General features: G+C 51.1%; 3 protein-coding genes across 3 annotated transcripts in view; all 3 read left to right on the top strand.

Annotated features, from left to right (window-relative positions):
• Positions 1–1,138, top strand: part of LOC100908875 (leukotriene A-4 hydrolase) — a 3,906-nt gene extending 2,768 nt beyond the window's left edge. Inside the window, exons 9-10 of the mRNA XM_003742230.2 lie at positions 473–697; positions 785–1,138. Coding sequence (XP_003742278.1) covers positions 473–697; positions 785–1,072 — 513 coding nt within the window. The 3' untranslated portion in view covers positions 1,073–1,138. The remainder of the gene's footprint in view (positions 1–472; positions 698–784) is intronic.
• A 1,276-nt stretch (positions 1,139–2,414) lies between these two features.
• Positions 2,415–3,873, top strand: LOC100909018 (tubulin alpha-8 chain). Its single transcript, XM_018639096.1, has 2 exons — positions 2,415–2,668; positions 2,784–3,873. The coding sequence occupies exons 1-2, from the start codon at positions 2,424–2,426 to the stop codon at positions 3,871–3,873; spliced, it is 1,335 nt and encodes a 444-aa protein (XP_018494612.1). The 5' UTR covers positions 2,415–2,423.
• A 5,723-nt stretch (positions 3,874–9,596) lies between these two features.
• On the top strand, positions 9,597–10,700 carry LOC100908594 (homeodomain-only protein). Its single transcript, XM_003742228.1, has 3 exons — positions 9,597–9,781; positions 10,116–10,307; positions 10,524–10,700. The coding sequence occupies exons 2-3, from the start codon at positions 10,116–10,118 to the stop codon at positions 10,599–10,601; spliced, it is 270 nt and encodes an 89-aa protein (XP_003742276.1). The 5' UTR covers positions 9,597–9,781; the 3' UTR covers positions 10,602–10,700.
• Positions 10,701–11,829: the final 1,129 nt, after the last annotated feature.

Below are 11,829 nucleotides of genomic sequence, written 5' to 3' on the forward strand. Positions count from 1 at the left end.
CAGAGCGAGATTTTAGCGTAGTTCGTCTGTTGTTAGGCGAAAATCGCGCAAGGTTGAATCCAGACACGCTTGACAGCATTTTCATCTTGCGGAAAACCTTCGAGTACGATGGCAACTAGATTGTGTGAAACTCATGAAAGTTCAATTTCTTGTTCGTTAAGATGAATCATCATAAAATAAGTCGTCGAAAACTTCGCCAGAAGTCAATACTTTCGCTCCTGATCTCCGAAGAAACGCACAGACAAGGGGGACCATCAAGGAGTTGAGGAAAACATGGAAAATCATAAAGAGGAGAACCGCGGTTCCTTGCGGTTTTTAACCGCGGTTCCGTCCGAGCGGTTCCGAAAAAACCGCGAACCGCGGTCCCGAGAAAACGCGGTTTTTTGACATGCCTATGCATGGGTCGACGAGGGTAGACCGGCATTCGGGCGAACGAATGACAATGGATCAAGACGACCTGATCCGTCCACAGATCGACTGGAATGCCTGGTTGTTCACACCGGGGATGCCTCCCTTGATACCTGACTACAAAAGCTCCCTGGCAGAACTATCCTCGAAGCTGTGTGAGAAATGGGTCCACGCCGATGAGAAGGAGATCAAGAATTTCGAAAAATCCGAATTCGATCAACTGAACGCCATGCAGAAAGAGGAGTTCTTCGCCTTGCTGTTGGAGTCAGAGATCCTTAGCAAAGAGAAGGTAAGCTGAAAGTTCGTGAGATGGACTCCAGTTCCGTACGTTGAGGTCTACTCCGTCCGCACGATACTGCATCAACGCATTTCCCAGGTGGCGCATCTGACAGCCCTCTATGAGATCGAGAGCATCATCAACGCTGAAATTCGCTTCCGATGGTTACGACTCGGAATCCTGTCTCGGTGGGAGGGAATCTTGAAGCCCGCGACCGCCTTCGTCGAGGTAGTCGGACGCATGAAGTTCGCGAAGCCAATTTTCAAAGATTTGGGACAATGGCCGGAGAAAAGACAATACGCACTAGATTTGTACGAACGTCTCGCACCGAACATGATGTACGTTTTGAGTCGGGCCGTCAAGGACGCTCTAGAAATCCGGGAGTGAGAAGCGCGCGCGGATGGCCTCCCTCCCCCCATGCGGTGAGGCAGCCGAGGATGCTGATGATTACTGACGAGGAATAAACTTCAATTCATTCATGAGTTATGATTACCATAAACTTCGAATTCTCCCTTTCGTCTTTACATCGGACTTGATCGGTCTTGTCACGTCGGACCCGTCGCGAGAGGAATAGTGTCAGGCACGACTGCTGCTCAAAGAGGAGGACGAATTCTTTCGAATGGAAACTGGACCTCGGTGCTTCCCTTTGGAGAGAATAGTCCTCCGAGAGTTAGTGCACCGGTCCATCATACATGGGAACGAGGAAGTTTCTTGTTAGTATGGTTTGCCAATCGCATTCTTCGCGTGCTGCCCCAATCGGAGAGAGCACGAGGTGATTCCGCTGATTGAGTTGGGTCCGTATCCAATCAACTGAGTGTGGGAGCAAAGGTAGAAGATGAGAGAGCCTTTTCAAGAGGAAGATAGAGCTTCTCACGGTAGTTCTGGATAAGATTCCGCGGCGGCTACACAACTTGACAGAAGCAGCGAATCTTAGATTAGGCAAGTTATTCCGGAGGCGTATCAGGAGGAGTCGACTTTTGTTATCTCGACTTCTTTCTGTGCTTGTTCTCGGGGTCAGGCACGCGGCTTTTCGGGATCAAGGTCCTGAATCGACTGATCGGCATTCGGGTAAAGGCAGCGAACCGCACATCACATGCAGATTCGCGTCGACCGCATCTGTCCTAGACGGCATCCGGAGAGTCACTGCTCAGAGTCCGGCGGCTGTACATGGCTCCGATTTCCGTCAGACAGCAGCTTTTCCGGAGCAAGACCCTCCAAACTCCGGGTTCCGACCCCTGCGTCCGTCACCTCACTCTGAAGGAAATCGGAGTTTCGCGGAGGAGAACTATTCTCGAACACTGAATATTGTCGAGAGGTCCAGGGAGAGGGCCATCGCTCTTAGCTGTACACCGTTCTCCGCGAGCGTGGGCTCAATGTAGATCACGCGGGACATATCGAAACCCTGGACGCTTAGGGATCCGATTCCAGGAGCGATCGTTGGCACAATAATTTCTTGCAGCTTGGGAGAGATACGTCTTCTCTAGAGAGGGAGATGCCATTGATAGCATGCGATCTTTAAAGGGGTTGCAGCTTCTCTGACTGCCGCACAAGCGAGATATAAAGTTGTCGCGTGAAGCAGACCGCCACGCCGCTTCCTGTGTGAGTATTCTATTCCCGATTCCCTCTCTTTCCGTTCGTGACCCAACGAGCGGGGAATACTGCGGTTAGTCGGACCTCGAATTCTCCATTGAAGAATTCTTTTTTTCGTGCAGAGCCCAATCCCCGCACCTCAATCATCATGCGCGAAATCATCAACCTTCATATCGGTCAAGCCGGGGTCCAGATGGGCGCCGCTTGCTGGGAGCTGTATTGCCTGGAACATGACATTAGTCCTGACGGAACCTTGAATTCTGCAACGAGTGGAATAGACAAGAGCTTCGATACGTTTTTCCTCTCGACCCCGACAGGTCGCTGCGTACCACGCAGCGTTTTCGTCGACCTGGAGCCGTCGGTCGTTGACGAACTTAGGAACGGAGCTTACAGGTTGGATTTTTAAAGGACGCCGCGGAGCGCTGCACTCCCGATGAGCAAGCGATTGTGCTAAATTCAGTCGAGAAATCTGATGCTTCATATAATCGAGAACTTCTCAAATCTCTAGGAAGCTATTCAACCCTGAGATGTTGATAACCGGTAAAGAAGACGCCGCGAACAATTACGCCCGTGGCCACTGTACAGTCGGCAAGGAGATGCTTCTGAGCAGCACTGAACGCATCCGGAAACAGGCCGAGCAATGTGACGGCCTACAGGGATTCCTGGTGTTCCACTCCTTCGGCGGCGGCACAGGCTCGGGCTTCACATCTTTGCTGATGGAGCACATCTCGCAAGATTTCGGAAAGAAGAGCCGCTTGGGATTCGCGATATACCCCGCACCCCAAGTTTCGACGGCGGTGGTCGAACCGTACAACGCAGTGCTCACAACACACGCGAATCTCGGGTATTTCGACTGTGTTTTCATGATGGACAACCAAGCAATCTACGAACTCTGTCGAAGGAACTTGGCCGTGGAACGACCCACCTACGCAAACCTCAACCGTCTGATCAGCCAAGCCGTGTCGTCCATCACGACTTCCTTGCGTTTCTCCGGAGTCCTGAACGTCGATCTCAACGAATTCCAGACGAATCTCGTACCTTTCCCGAGAATTCACTTTCCTCTGGTTTCGTATACCCCCATCATACCCGCGGACAAGGCGCATCACGGCCATCACAGTGTGCTCGATATCACGAATGCCGCCTTCGAGCCTCAAAATCAATTGGTTGTTTGCGACTGGACAAATGGGAAGTACATGGCTTGTTGCCTTTTATACCGCGGGGACGTGACGCCGAAAGACGTAAACTACGCCATCGCGAAATTGAAGCAGAAACGAAATATTCACTTCGTCGATTGGTGTCCGACCGGATTCAAAGTCGGGATAAACTACCAACCTCCAGCGGTGATCCCCGATGGCGACCTTGCCAAGGTACCGAGGGCGGTAACATTGTTGTCGAACACGACCGCCATGGGAGGCGCTTGGCAGCGGCTCAATCGGAAGTTCGATCTGATGTTTGCCAAGAGAGCGTTTGTCCACTGGTACATCGGCGAAGGAATGGAAGAAGCCGAGTTCTGTGAAGCCCGAGATAATCTGGAGGCTCTGGGGAGGGATTACGAGGAAGCCGCTCGATCATTCCACAGTAAAACTGAGTCCTCGTAGTGAAATCTGATACCTAATCAAAATCACTAAATCGACATCCGAGAAATGAGTATCTGTCTTTCGGGATGAGCGATTGGATTCGAAATAAATCCTGGCCCAGGTCGGGTATATCGTATCGTACCTGTGCATGATGGGGAACCCACCCTAGGAGCGATATTTAGTTCGCCGAGAAAACTATTATTCTTTATTGTTGCGATAGCGAGACTCGTTCGAGGACCTAATTTCACGGATATGGTCGGATAGGTTCGTCGAACGATATTAGATCCCGTGGTAAGACAATCTCGCATTCTCTTCCTCTTTCCTGCGTATCTGAAATGGTCGTTGTCGTCATCCCTGACGGATACGACTTCTCTCCACTCGGCAAGGCATTGTTGTGCGGAGTGAGAGAGCCCTTCAGAATTTGCTCCAAGTCGTCGTACGTCAGAGTGGCTCGGGGCATCGGCTCCAAGTTGACCGCACTGGACATGTAGATTTTGTAGACATACTTCATTTGTATAAACATCTTCAGATCATCTGGATCCGAGGGTCGTTGGAATTTCGGTGAAAGGTTAGCTTCGTAAACTTGCTCCGCTTTCCGCTTTCCTATCTGAGCCATCCTGGCGACCTGGTGACGGAGCCAGGCAAAATTTTAGCGAGGCCTAAGTGATTCGAAAGTATCAATTTTCCCCACCATTTTGCCTTTCAATGCTCCATGAGTACAGTTCGACCTGATGGGGAGTCCACAGGTCGAGACCTATCGATTTAACCCTGGATATGTGAACTCCGAGACCTCGATGAAGCCCTGCACAATGAAAACAGAGAAAAATGCCCAGAGAGCAGGAAGCCCAAGTCGGCCTCGGGCTCCTACAATCCGCGCACCGGCGATTATCCTCTCGCTCAAGGATTGATTTCAAGATGTTTTCTGTCCTAGCATCGGAATCTGGTTTTCCCGACATCGTTGTCGGTCAGGAGAATACAGCAGGACAGAGTACGAGTCGCTCCGAATCGTGAAAATCAGAAAAGTTTTATGGGCGATGCGGCGACGCTTTTAGGGCAGTTTTCCTTTCTGAACGATGCTCTTGACGGTGACTCCCGGCTAAACTCAACTAAAAGAAATCTCGGGGCGTTCGCCGGGAGTGGTTTGCTCCTCCAGACAGATCCGGTCCGACCATTCTCTCGTGGTGAGGTCGGAGAGGCTCGAAGCTAGAAGTCTAGAAGGTCTGGATTCCAATCGCCGGGTGCTACAGATCGAGCACCTTGATCCTTGTGATTGTATCCATGACCAAGTCTCTCTTCTGGAACTCCGGAACTCCGAGCGGAAACTTTCGACTCATCACACGAATATCCTCGAATCTCGTTCCTGCCAGGTATCGAATGTATTCTGCTCCGCTTAGGTAATCCGTATCAGGTATTCGAATTTATGTGGTATGTGGCCAGCACTCGATGAGGAGATCCAATCCATCCCGGTCGTCGCGCTCTGTGGCTCGGATTTCGCAATTTTGAAGCACACTGACGGCATGATCACGATGGATCACGGAAATTCGACGTTGAACCTCGCGGAAAAGTACCTACCTACTGAGTTTTCTTGATTCGCTTCAGCCGCAGTTGGAGCAAAGGGACCAAGGACCAATAAAGGACTTTTTGAGAATGATTCGATGTACCTAGGGAATCTTCTCTCAGAAACTTCAGCTTGAGCACAGATATTGTCAGCGAGGGCCGCGTTCTGTTGGGATACGAAGAGTCATTTCTGGGGAATCCTTCCGCCCTACGGCGGTCTGCGCTCCGCTCGGAGACTCACTTCCGGCCACCCGCCGCCCTCGCTCCTTGAAGGCAGTCGAATATCATTCGCTGGATGAGACCACATTTCTACTTCGAACGATCTATTCGAGTAGCTTGGATTTTCCACACGGAAGCAGCGAAAATCGAGACGCTTTGCTATAAATTCGGTGATGACAAACGGAGGTCGAGCCGGGAATTGAATGTCGTCGGACCGATCATCGTTTTTTTTGTGTTTTTCACATTTTTTGTGACCGACCTAGCTAGTTCTCCGACACTCTGCATACCGCTGGCGGGATGATTCCGAAGAGTTTTCCGGTCGATGAAGATCCTCGACTAGGTTGCCGAAGGGATTGCCTTGCGCTCACAATTCGTGGCGAAGCCCATCGAACTCTTACCGAAAATTCTATGCTCGCGAAGCTCGTCGCAATAATTCGAGAGCTACCGGATGAGAGTTCGCAATCTCTCTCGAGTCCAGCCGTTCTCAGTCAACAATTACGGACCACAAAAGTCGAGTTCCTCGGAAGGTCCTACCGACATGATGTCTCCCGTAGGACTACGGTCGGAGCCTTCCGGTCGAGGCCCCTACCGATACCTCACTTTGTGGAATCAAGAGTACAATCGATACACAACCTACAGCATGGAACAACTCCTGACTCTAAGTAGCACTGACCGACAGGTATTGAACGATCCTCCCGAGACATACTCTAACGGTCTCGCTCAGCAAGAAACCTACGGTCAGGGTGAACGTCGTGGCCAGGAAAGCTAAGAAAACCGACTTCACGCTCCGTAGGCCGATAGTGTAAGAGGTTTCTGAGATTCCAAACATTTCAAGATCGTCGTATTTCCTCCTCAGATTGGCCATTATCAGGAGAACCGCCCTCTTCACGAGCGTCGAGTCTCCCCAGGAATCTGGCAGTTTTTGCTTCCCTACAACACTCGGATTTTTGTCCCAGAAGGACCGCTCCCAAGGATCGTTCGGGTAGAGTGAGTCTCTGACGTGATGGAACTTCAGCAAGTCGTGCTCCAGGATCTGCCGCAAGAGATTTGCCATCTCGTCGTATAACACATGTCCGCCGTGACTCGAGCCCACCGAGCAAAGCTGCTGAGAGGCGTCTGAGCCTTGTACGGGCTCGAAAACTAGGTCTCTTATCAGATGGCTCAATTTGAGCCTCATGATCTGCGGATCATTGCATATGGTGTGATGCTGGGCGAGAAGCGCGAGTTCCGTCCACTTCAACATGCCATTGGTAGCGATTGCGTTCTCCCAGCACTTCGTGTGCAGGCTGGCTTCCACGACAGAACCTTGCGACTCTCCCCTTTCATCTCCCAAGCTCAAGAGATTAACCTCCCCGGGAGTGAGTTCTGTATCGAACCAGTCTCCACGGTAGTTGACGGTTTCACAGGCTCGTATTTTACAATTCGATGGATGGATTCGTTGTTCGTATGGGGACGAGATGACCTCGCTTTTCATCAGGTTCATCGGGAACTGGATCAGGAGCGAGGTCAAACCACACAGGAGCAGCACCAAGACCCCTTGTCTCGAGGAGTCGATCAGAGAATGAGAACTGTCCCCACTGAGAAGATGATAGGAGGTTCTCCACATCGATCTCAGAGTAGTGAATGATCGATACCGCCGTATGGTCAGTATCCATGGCAATATGAATAATGATAGGATCGTGCATGGAACTTCGAGGGAGGCGCACTGGGTGATTTTTGAGACGAACAGAGTTTGCCACGGGATCGGTACAGCAAGACGATAGGGGAGATAGTTGTACGCGTAAAGGTAGGTGTTCCGGTTCTGGAAGAAAAAAAAAACGCAGTCCGTCGACTGCTCCTGACTTCTGCGAAAAAAAATCGCGCTGGCTCCAGCAGTTCGGTTATAATCGGAACGCTCGAACGTATTTTGCGGCGGGTGTTCGCACACGGTCGGATATACTCACATGAGAACAGCTGTTGAGCAGAATTTCGTCTCCCTCCCCACCGTCGAGGAATACTATCGACGTGAACCGCGCGATAAAGCCATAGCTACGGTTCGAGGCGTGCGTGACCGTTTGGAACATTCTGCCGATGTCATCCGATTCGTAACTCTTGACGATCAATCTCACGATGTGCCTGCTCACCGTTTGGTCGGATCTTCTTATGATGAGGCTCGAATGCAACGAATCTTGAGCGAATTTTCTGAGAACGACAATTATGCCGCGGTACCGATGAAAGTAGAACTTGTATCTCAGATAAGGGCTGAGCATGTCCAGATACTCCTGTGTGGATCTGTGGTAATAGTCGTATCTTTTCAGCTCTCGAACTTGTATCAAGAAGCGCTTCTCTATGTTGAACTGCTCGAAAGTTTCCATTTGATGCGAGCAATTCCGCGGTCCGCAGAGCTTGTGCAGATCCCAGAATTCAGTCGCTGATCGGAGTTTCGGTGGTGAATCCCGTTCCCAAGAAATTGTTATCTCTCGTTGATTCGACTTCAGCGGGAAGGGTTGCGTTGACAAATACACCTGAACATTTGGGAGATCCCGGAGGAAAATGAAAGACGTTTTCGCTTCCGCCGTGGTGAAGAGTACGAAGACGAAATTGAGTTTCTGATCCTCTGATGACCGCTGCGAGCATATGGCGAGGCATATATCGAGAAGTTCTTGGAAAGCACTACCGGACTTGCGAGACAGCGTCGGTATCCAACCGCCAAGAGTCTCTTGCCTGAGTAGAAGTATCGAGAAGACCAACAGGGATAGTGAAGCTGTCCCCTCCGTCCCGAGCACCATCGTTACAAGGTGTATACTCCAAAACTTCCTCCTCGGTTATCCAAGTCGAAACGGAGTGCCCTTCTCATCTGGTGGCAAGGAACACGTCGCCCAGCATAGTAGATCTCTTCGACGGATATCAGTGTTGTGGCATGCGGATGTCGATCGCAATATGGGCTCGGAAGATACCTCGGGGAACACTACGCTACCAATCTCGAATTGTTGATGAAGCGAGCGGAGCGGCGGTCGATGAAGGGTTCGACTGGTCGGAATATCAGTCTTCATCACCCTGCGGGATCTTGGGATATTCTCTTGTGATTACATCGAATCGCCTCTCTCTTCGAATACCGAGTTCATAATGGGGGATTCACGGTCGAGCTCTTGAGGCAATGTCCTCGTCCTGAAAGGATTTGAATCTGATAGCGCTTGAACAGGTCACACAGAAGCGTATGCGAATTCGGCAAGTCGATTGCTGTTGAAGCTGGGTCGTTGCACTTTTAACTTCGCCCCTAAGGTTCGGAACATTGTTCTTGGTCCTGCTTTCTAACACGTTTAATGGATGATAATTCCCCGAGCTTTTGCATCGCACCCGATTATGATACGAATTGCGGACTTCCCTGAGTTCAGAGGCAATGTTCGATGTTTCTGTGGATGAATTCGCTGTCATATTGGATCAAGGATCTCTAACTAATCAGAGAACTCGGAGGAGCCGGTCACGGCTCACGATATTCTCCCGAAGGTTCTCGCGAGGAACTCCGACCGTTCTTCCGGTGTGCATCTTCGAGTTTCAGCCCGATCACTACATCCGTGCTGAACTCTCATCTCCTTGTCATCCCTGCACGGGTGGGGCTCGACGCGATGTGGTCGAGGCTCCTCGATTCATCCTCGATCCCTACCCGAGCTCGGAAGACTAGTACATAGTCGGAGGCTTTCGCCGACACTCGAAGCTTCGGACCGCAGTACTTTCACAGGGACCGGGCCCCGATTGCCGCATCTACCTTCCGAGTAATCGGAAGTGTAGTCACCTTTCGATCACGAATGATTCGGCGGGAAGATCGGACTCTTCGGATTTTCTGGACTTCGCCTTGGCTGGTCTAATTGGGAAGCTCAGCATGAGCGCGGCTGATCGGTATGTAGTGGTTGTTTTGTGACGGAGGGCCATCGCTCGACCTTGAACTAATCAGTGTTCTTCTTCGACTGCAATTCTTCTATCGCTTCTAGTGTTATTAGGAGAGGCGTGGTGCGCACATCCGGCGTCTCTCCGGTGCTTCGCTTTCGCAACCCACGCGAATATTCCAGCTCCTCTCCGACCCAAGCGCGCGGGATAAGTTGCCCAGCACGATGCGTGCGGCGATGTGTCTGACTTATCCCGAGCCCTGCAAGCAGCGTGCAGTTTCGTTCCGAAGGTGAGCCAAAGATAGCCTGAAACCTTCCACGGAGTTATGTCGCTGATCGAGGCTCGGTCGAAACATGCGAATGGAGCGGACAGCTTAGCTCGTTGCATCGAGACCCGATACGGTGCGAATACTGGTTGCGAGACTTTTCTACGGAGCGCTCCGAGTGCAACTTGAAAGTGACTCCACCTCAGCCCGCTCGATTCGAGCCCCGGACGAGCGAGCTGACTTCCCCGAAAGGCAAAACCGAAGCTTTTGAGCATCTCCTGTGCGAGTTTCCTTTTCTCGAGTATCCGAATATCGGACTCGGACAATCCAACATGACCGAATGGAGTGCAACTTTCAGATGACCTTGAGGACAGCTGAAACCACGGCCGTTTACGCCTATCTCCGGCCCGAAATCAAGGAGCGTCTGCCATTCGTCCGTCCTCAGCATGAAGTGGGTCTGGAAGAGTACTTCCGTCGGGATAAGAATCCGCAGATCGCGGATCTCGTCGTATTGGCGGCCGAGTTGGGCTTGCCTGTGCAAGCCGTCAGAGTGAGTAACCATATTCGAGAATAATATACTCTCCTCCGTGTTGGCTGGAACCCATCCCAGATACAGGCTCCAAGGGAGCTGGGGGTTCCAGTCCTCGAAACGTCTGGGGAAGGCGCTACGTCATCAATTATTGTCATTCGTCAGTCATCGCCGAGCCGAAGAATTTTCAAAGATGAGGATCCTGAATGCTAAAATGATTTCTCTATCTCCGCCTAGATCTGGTTCGACCATCGTCTTGCGAAATGGAGGAGGGGAGAAGGTTTGAACGCGAACTGGAGATTGCTCACGGAGTGATTGAGGGAGCGTCCGATTCGATCATTGAAGGTCCAAGACCGCGAATGCTTTGATACCGGTGAAAGTCAAGGATTTGAAGCAATAAAGATCCGATTTGAATAACCGTCGGCGTCTTTCGGAATCTCGTTCATGCGGTGGCGTGACGAAGGGAGTGTTCTTGCGAAATTGACGTGAGACGAGTGAAATGAATTTCTACCTATATTCCTCCCAAATTAGATTGGGAGATCCACGCGGGAATTCGCGAATTTTCCGAGAATCGGACGAATGAGGATTACGAGCGGGCTTTGATTCCACGATCTGCAATCGCAATCGCGGAACACGATCGGAATCCACCGACTTGAGAGTGTCCGGTTCGACGCTCCCAGGGGCGGAAGTAGCGAATTCCTCGAGAGGGATTCGCCTCTCTCCCGATTGGCCTCTATGGCAGGCTGAATGACCCGAAATCGCAAACCGAGCGGAAGAAGGCTCACAACAGATTCAGAAACTTCTGCTGGTCATTGGCACGAGTGATCGAAACCTGACAGGTCGGACGTCTAGTCCCGGACTCGGTGATTCTTGACGGAGAGCCGTTGGAATCGTCCCGGCGTATCTCGCGTTGAATGGACCAAAGACAATTTCCGGCACTCTGACAATCTGTCTCTAGAGATCCGCCTGGAATCGAATTCAGGATCTTCAAATGAAAGATATCAAGATACCTCGAGGTCTCATGGTACACTGCGTGAATAGGAAAGTCGTATCCCCTCCGAAATACTATCCACCGTGATGGTGAGCAATATGAGAGCGTTGAAGCATCTGTAACACGAAGTGCTTCCCGCCGCGGAGAGTTGAAGTCTCCGGAGACCTGATCGATATCTCTTTCAGGACTCGTACTCTCGAGTCTTCTCCGCATTGTTCCGAATGGGGTAGAACGATCGGAAGGATCATGGAGACTGAAAGTCCGCAATGCTCGGTTAGCGTGGGAAACCTCATATTCACTCAGTCAGTCGGTGGCGCTGATCGGAGCCTAGGTCTTGAGAGCACTACGTGAGCTCTCGCTTTATCAAGATTTCAATGAGTCACTGGCGAAAGTGATTACGTTGTACGCCGAATCGTCTGGATCGATGTCTCAAGCTGAACATTGGATTATTGAGCGCTTCGACTCTGGAGCAGCAGAATATATTGCTTATCGTAAATAGGCCCACGAGTCGGAGATGGCCGCAACGTCGAAGTTTAACTGGAAGAACTTCTG

This window comes from Galendromus occidentalis, unplaced genomic scaffold (assembly GCF_000255335.2).
Source record: "Galendromus occidentalis unplaced genomic scaffold, Mocc_1.1 scf7180000077356, whole genome shotgun sequence".
Classification (NCBI taxonomy): Eukaryota; Metazoa; Arthropoda; class Arachnida; order Mesostigmata; family Phytoseiidae; genus Galendromus; species Galendromus occidentalis.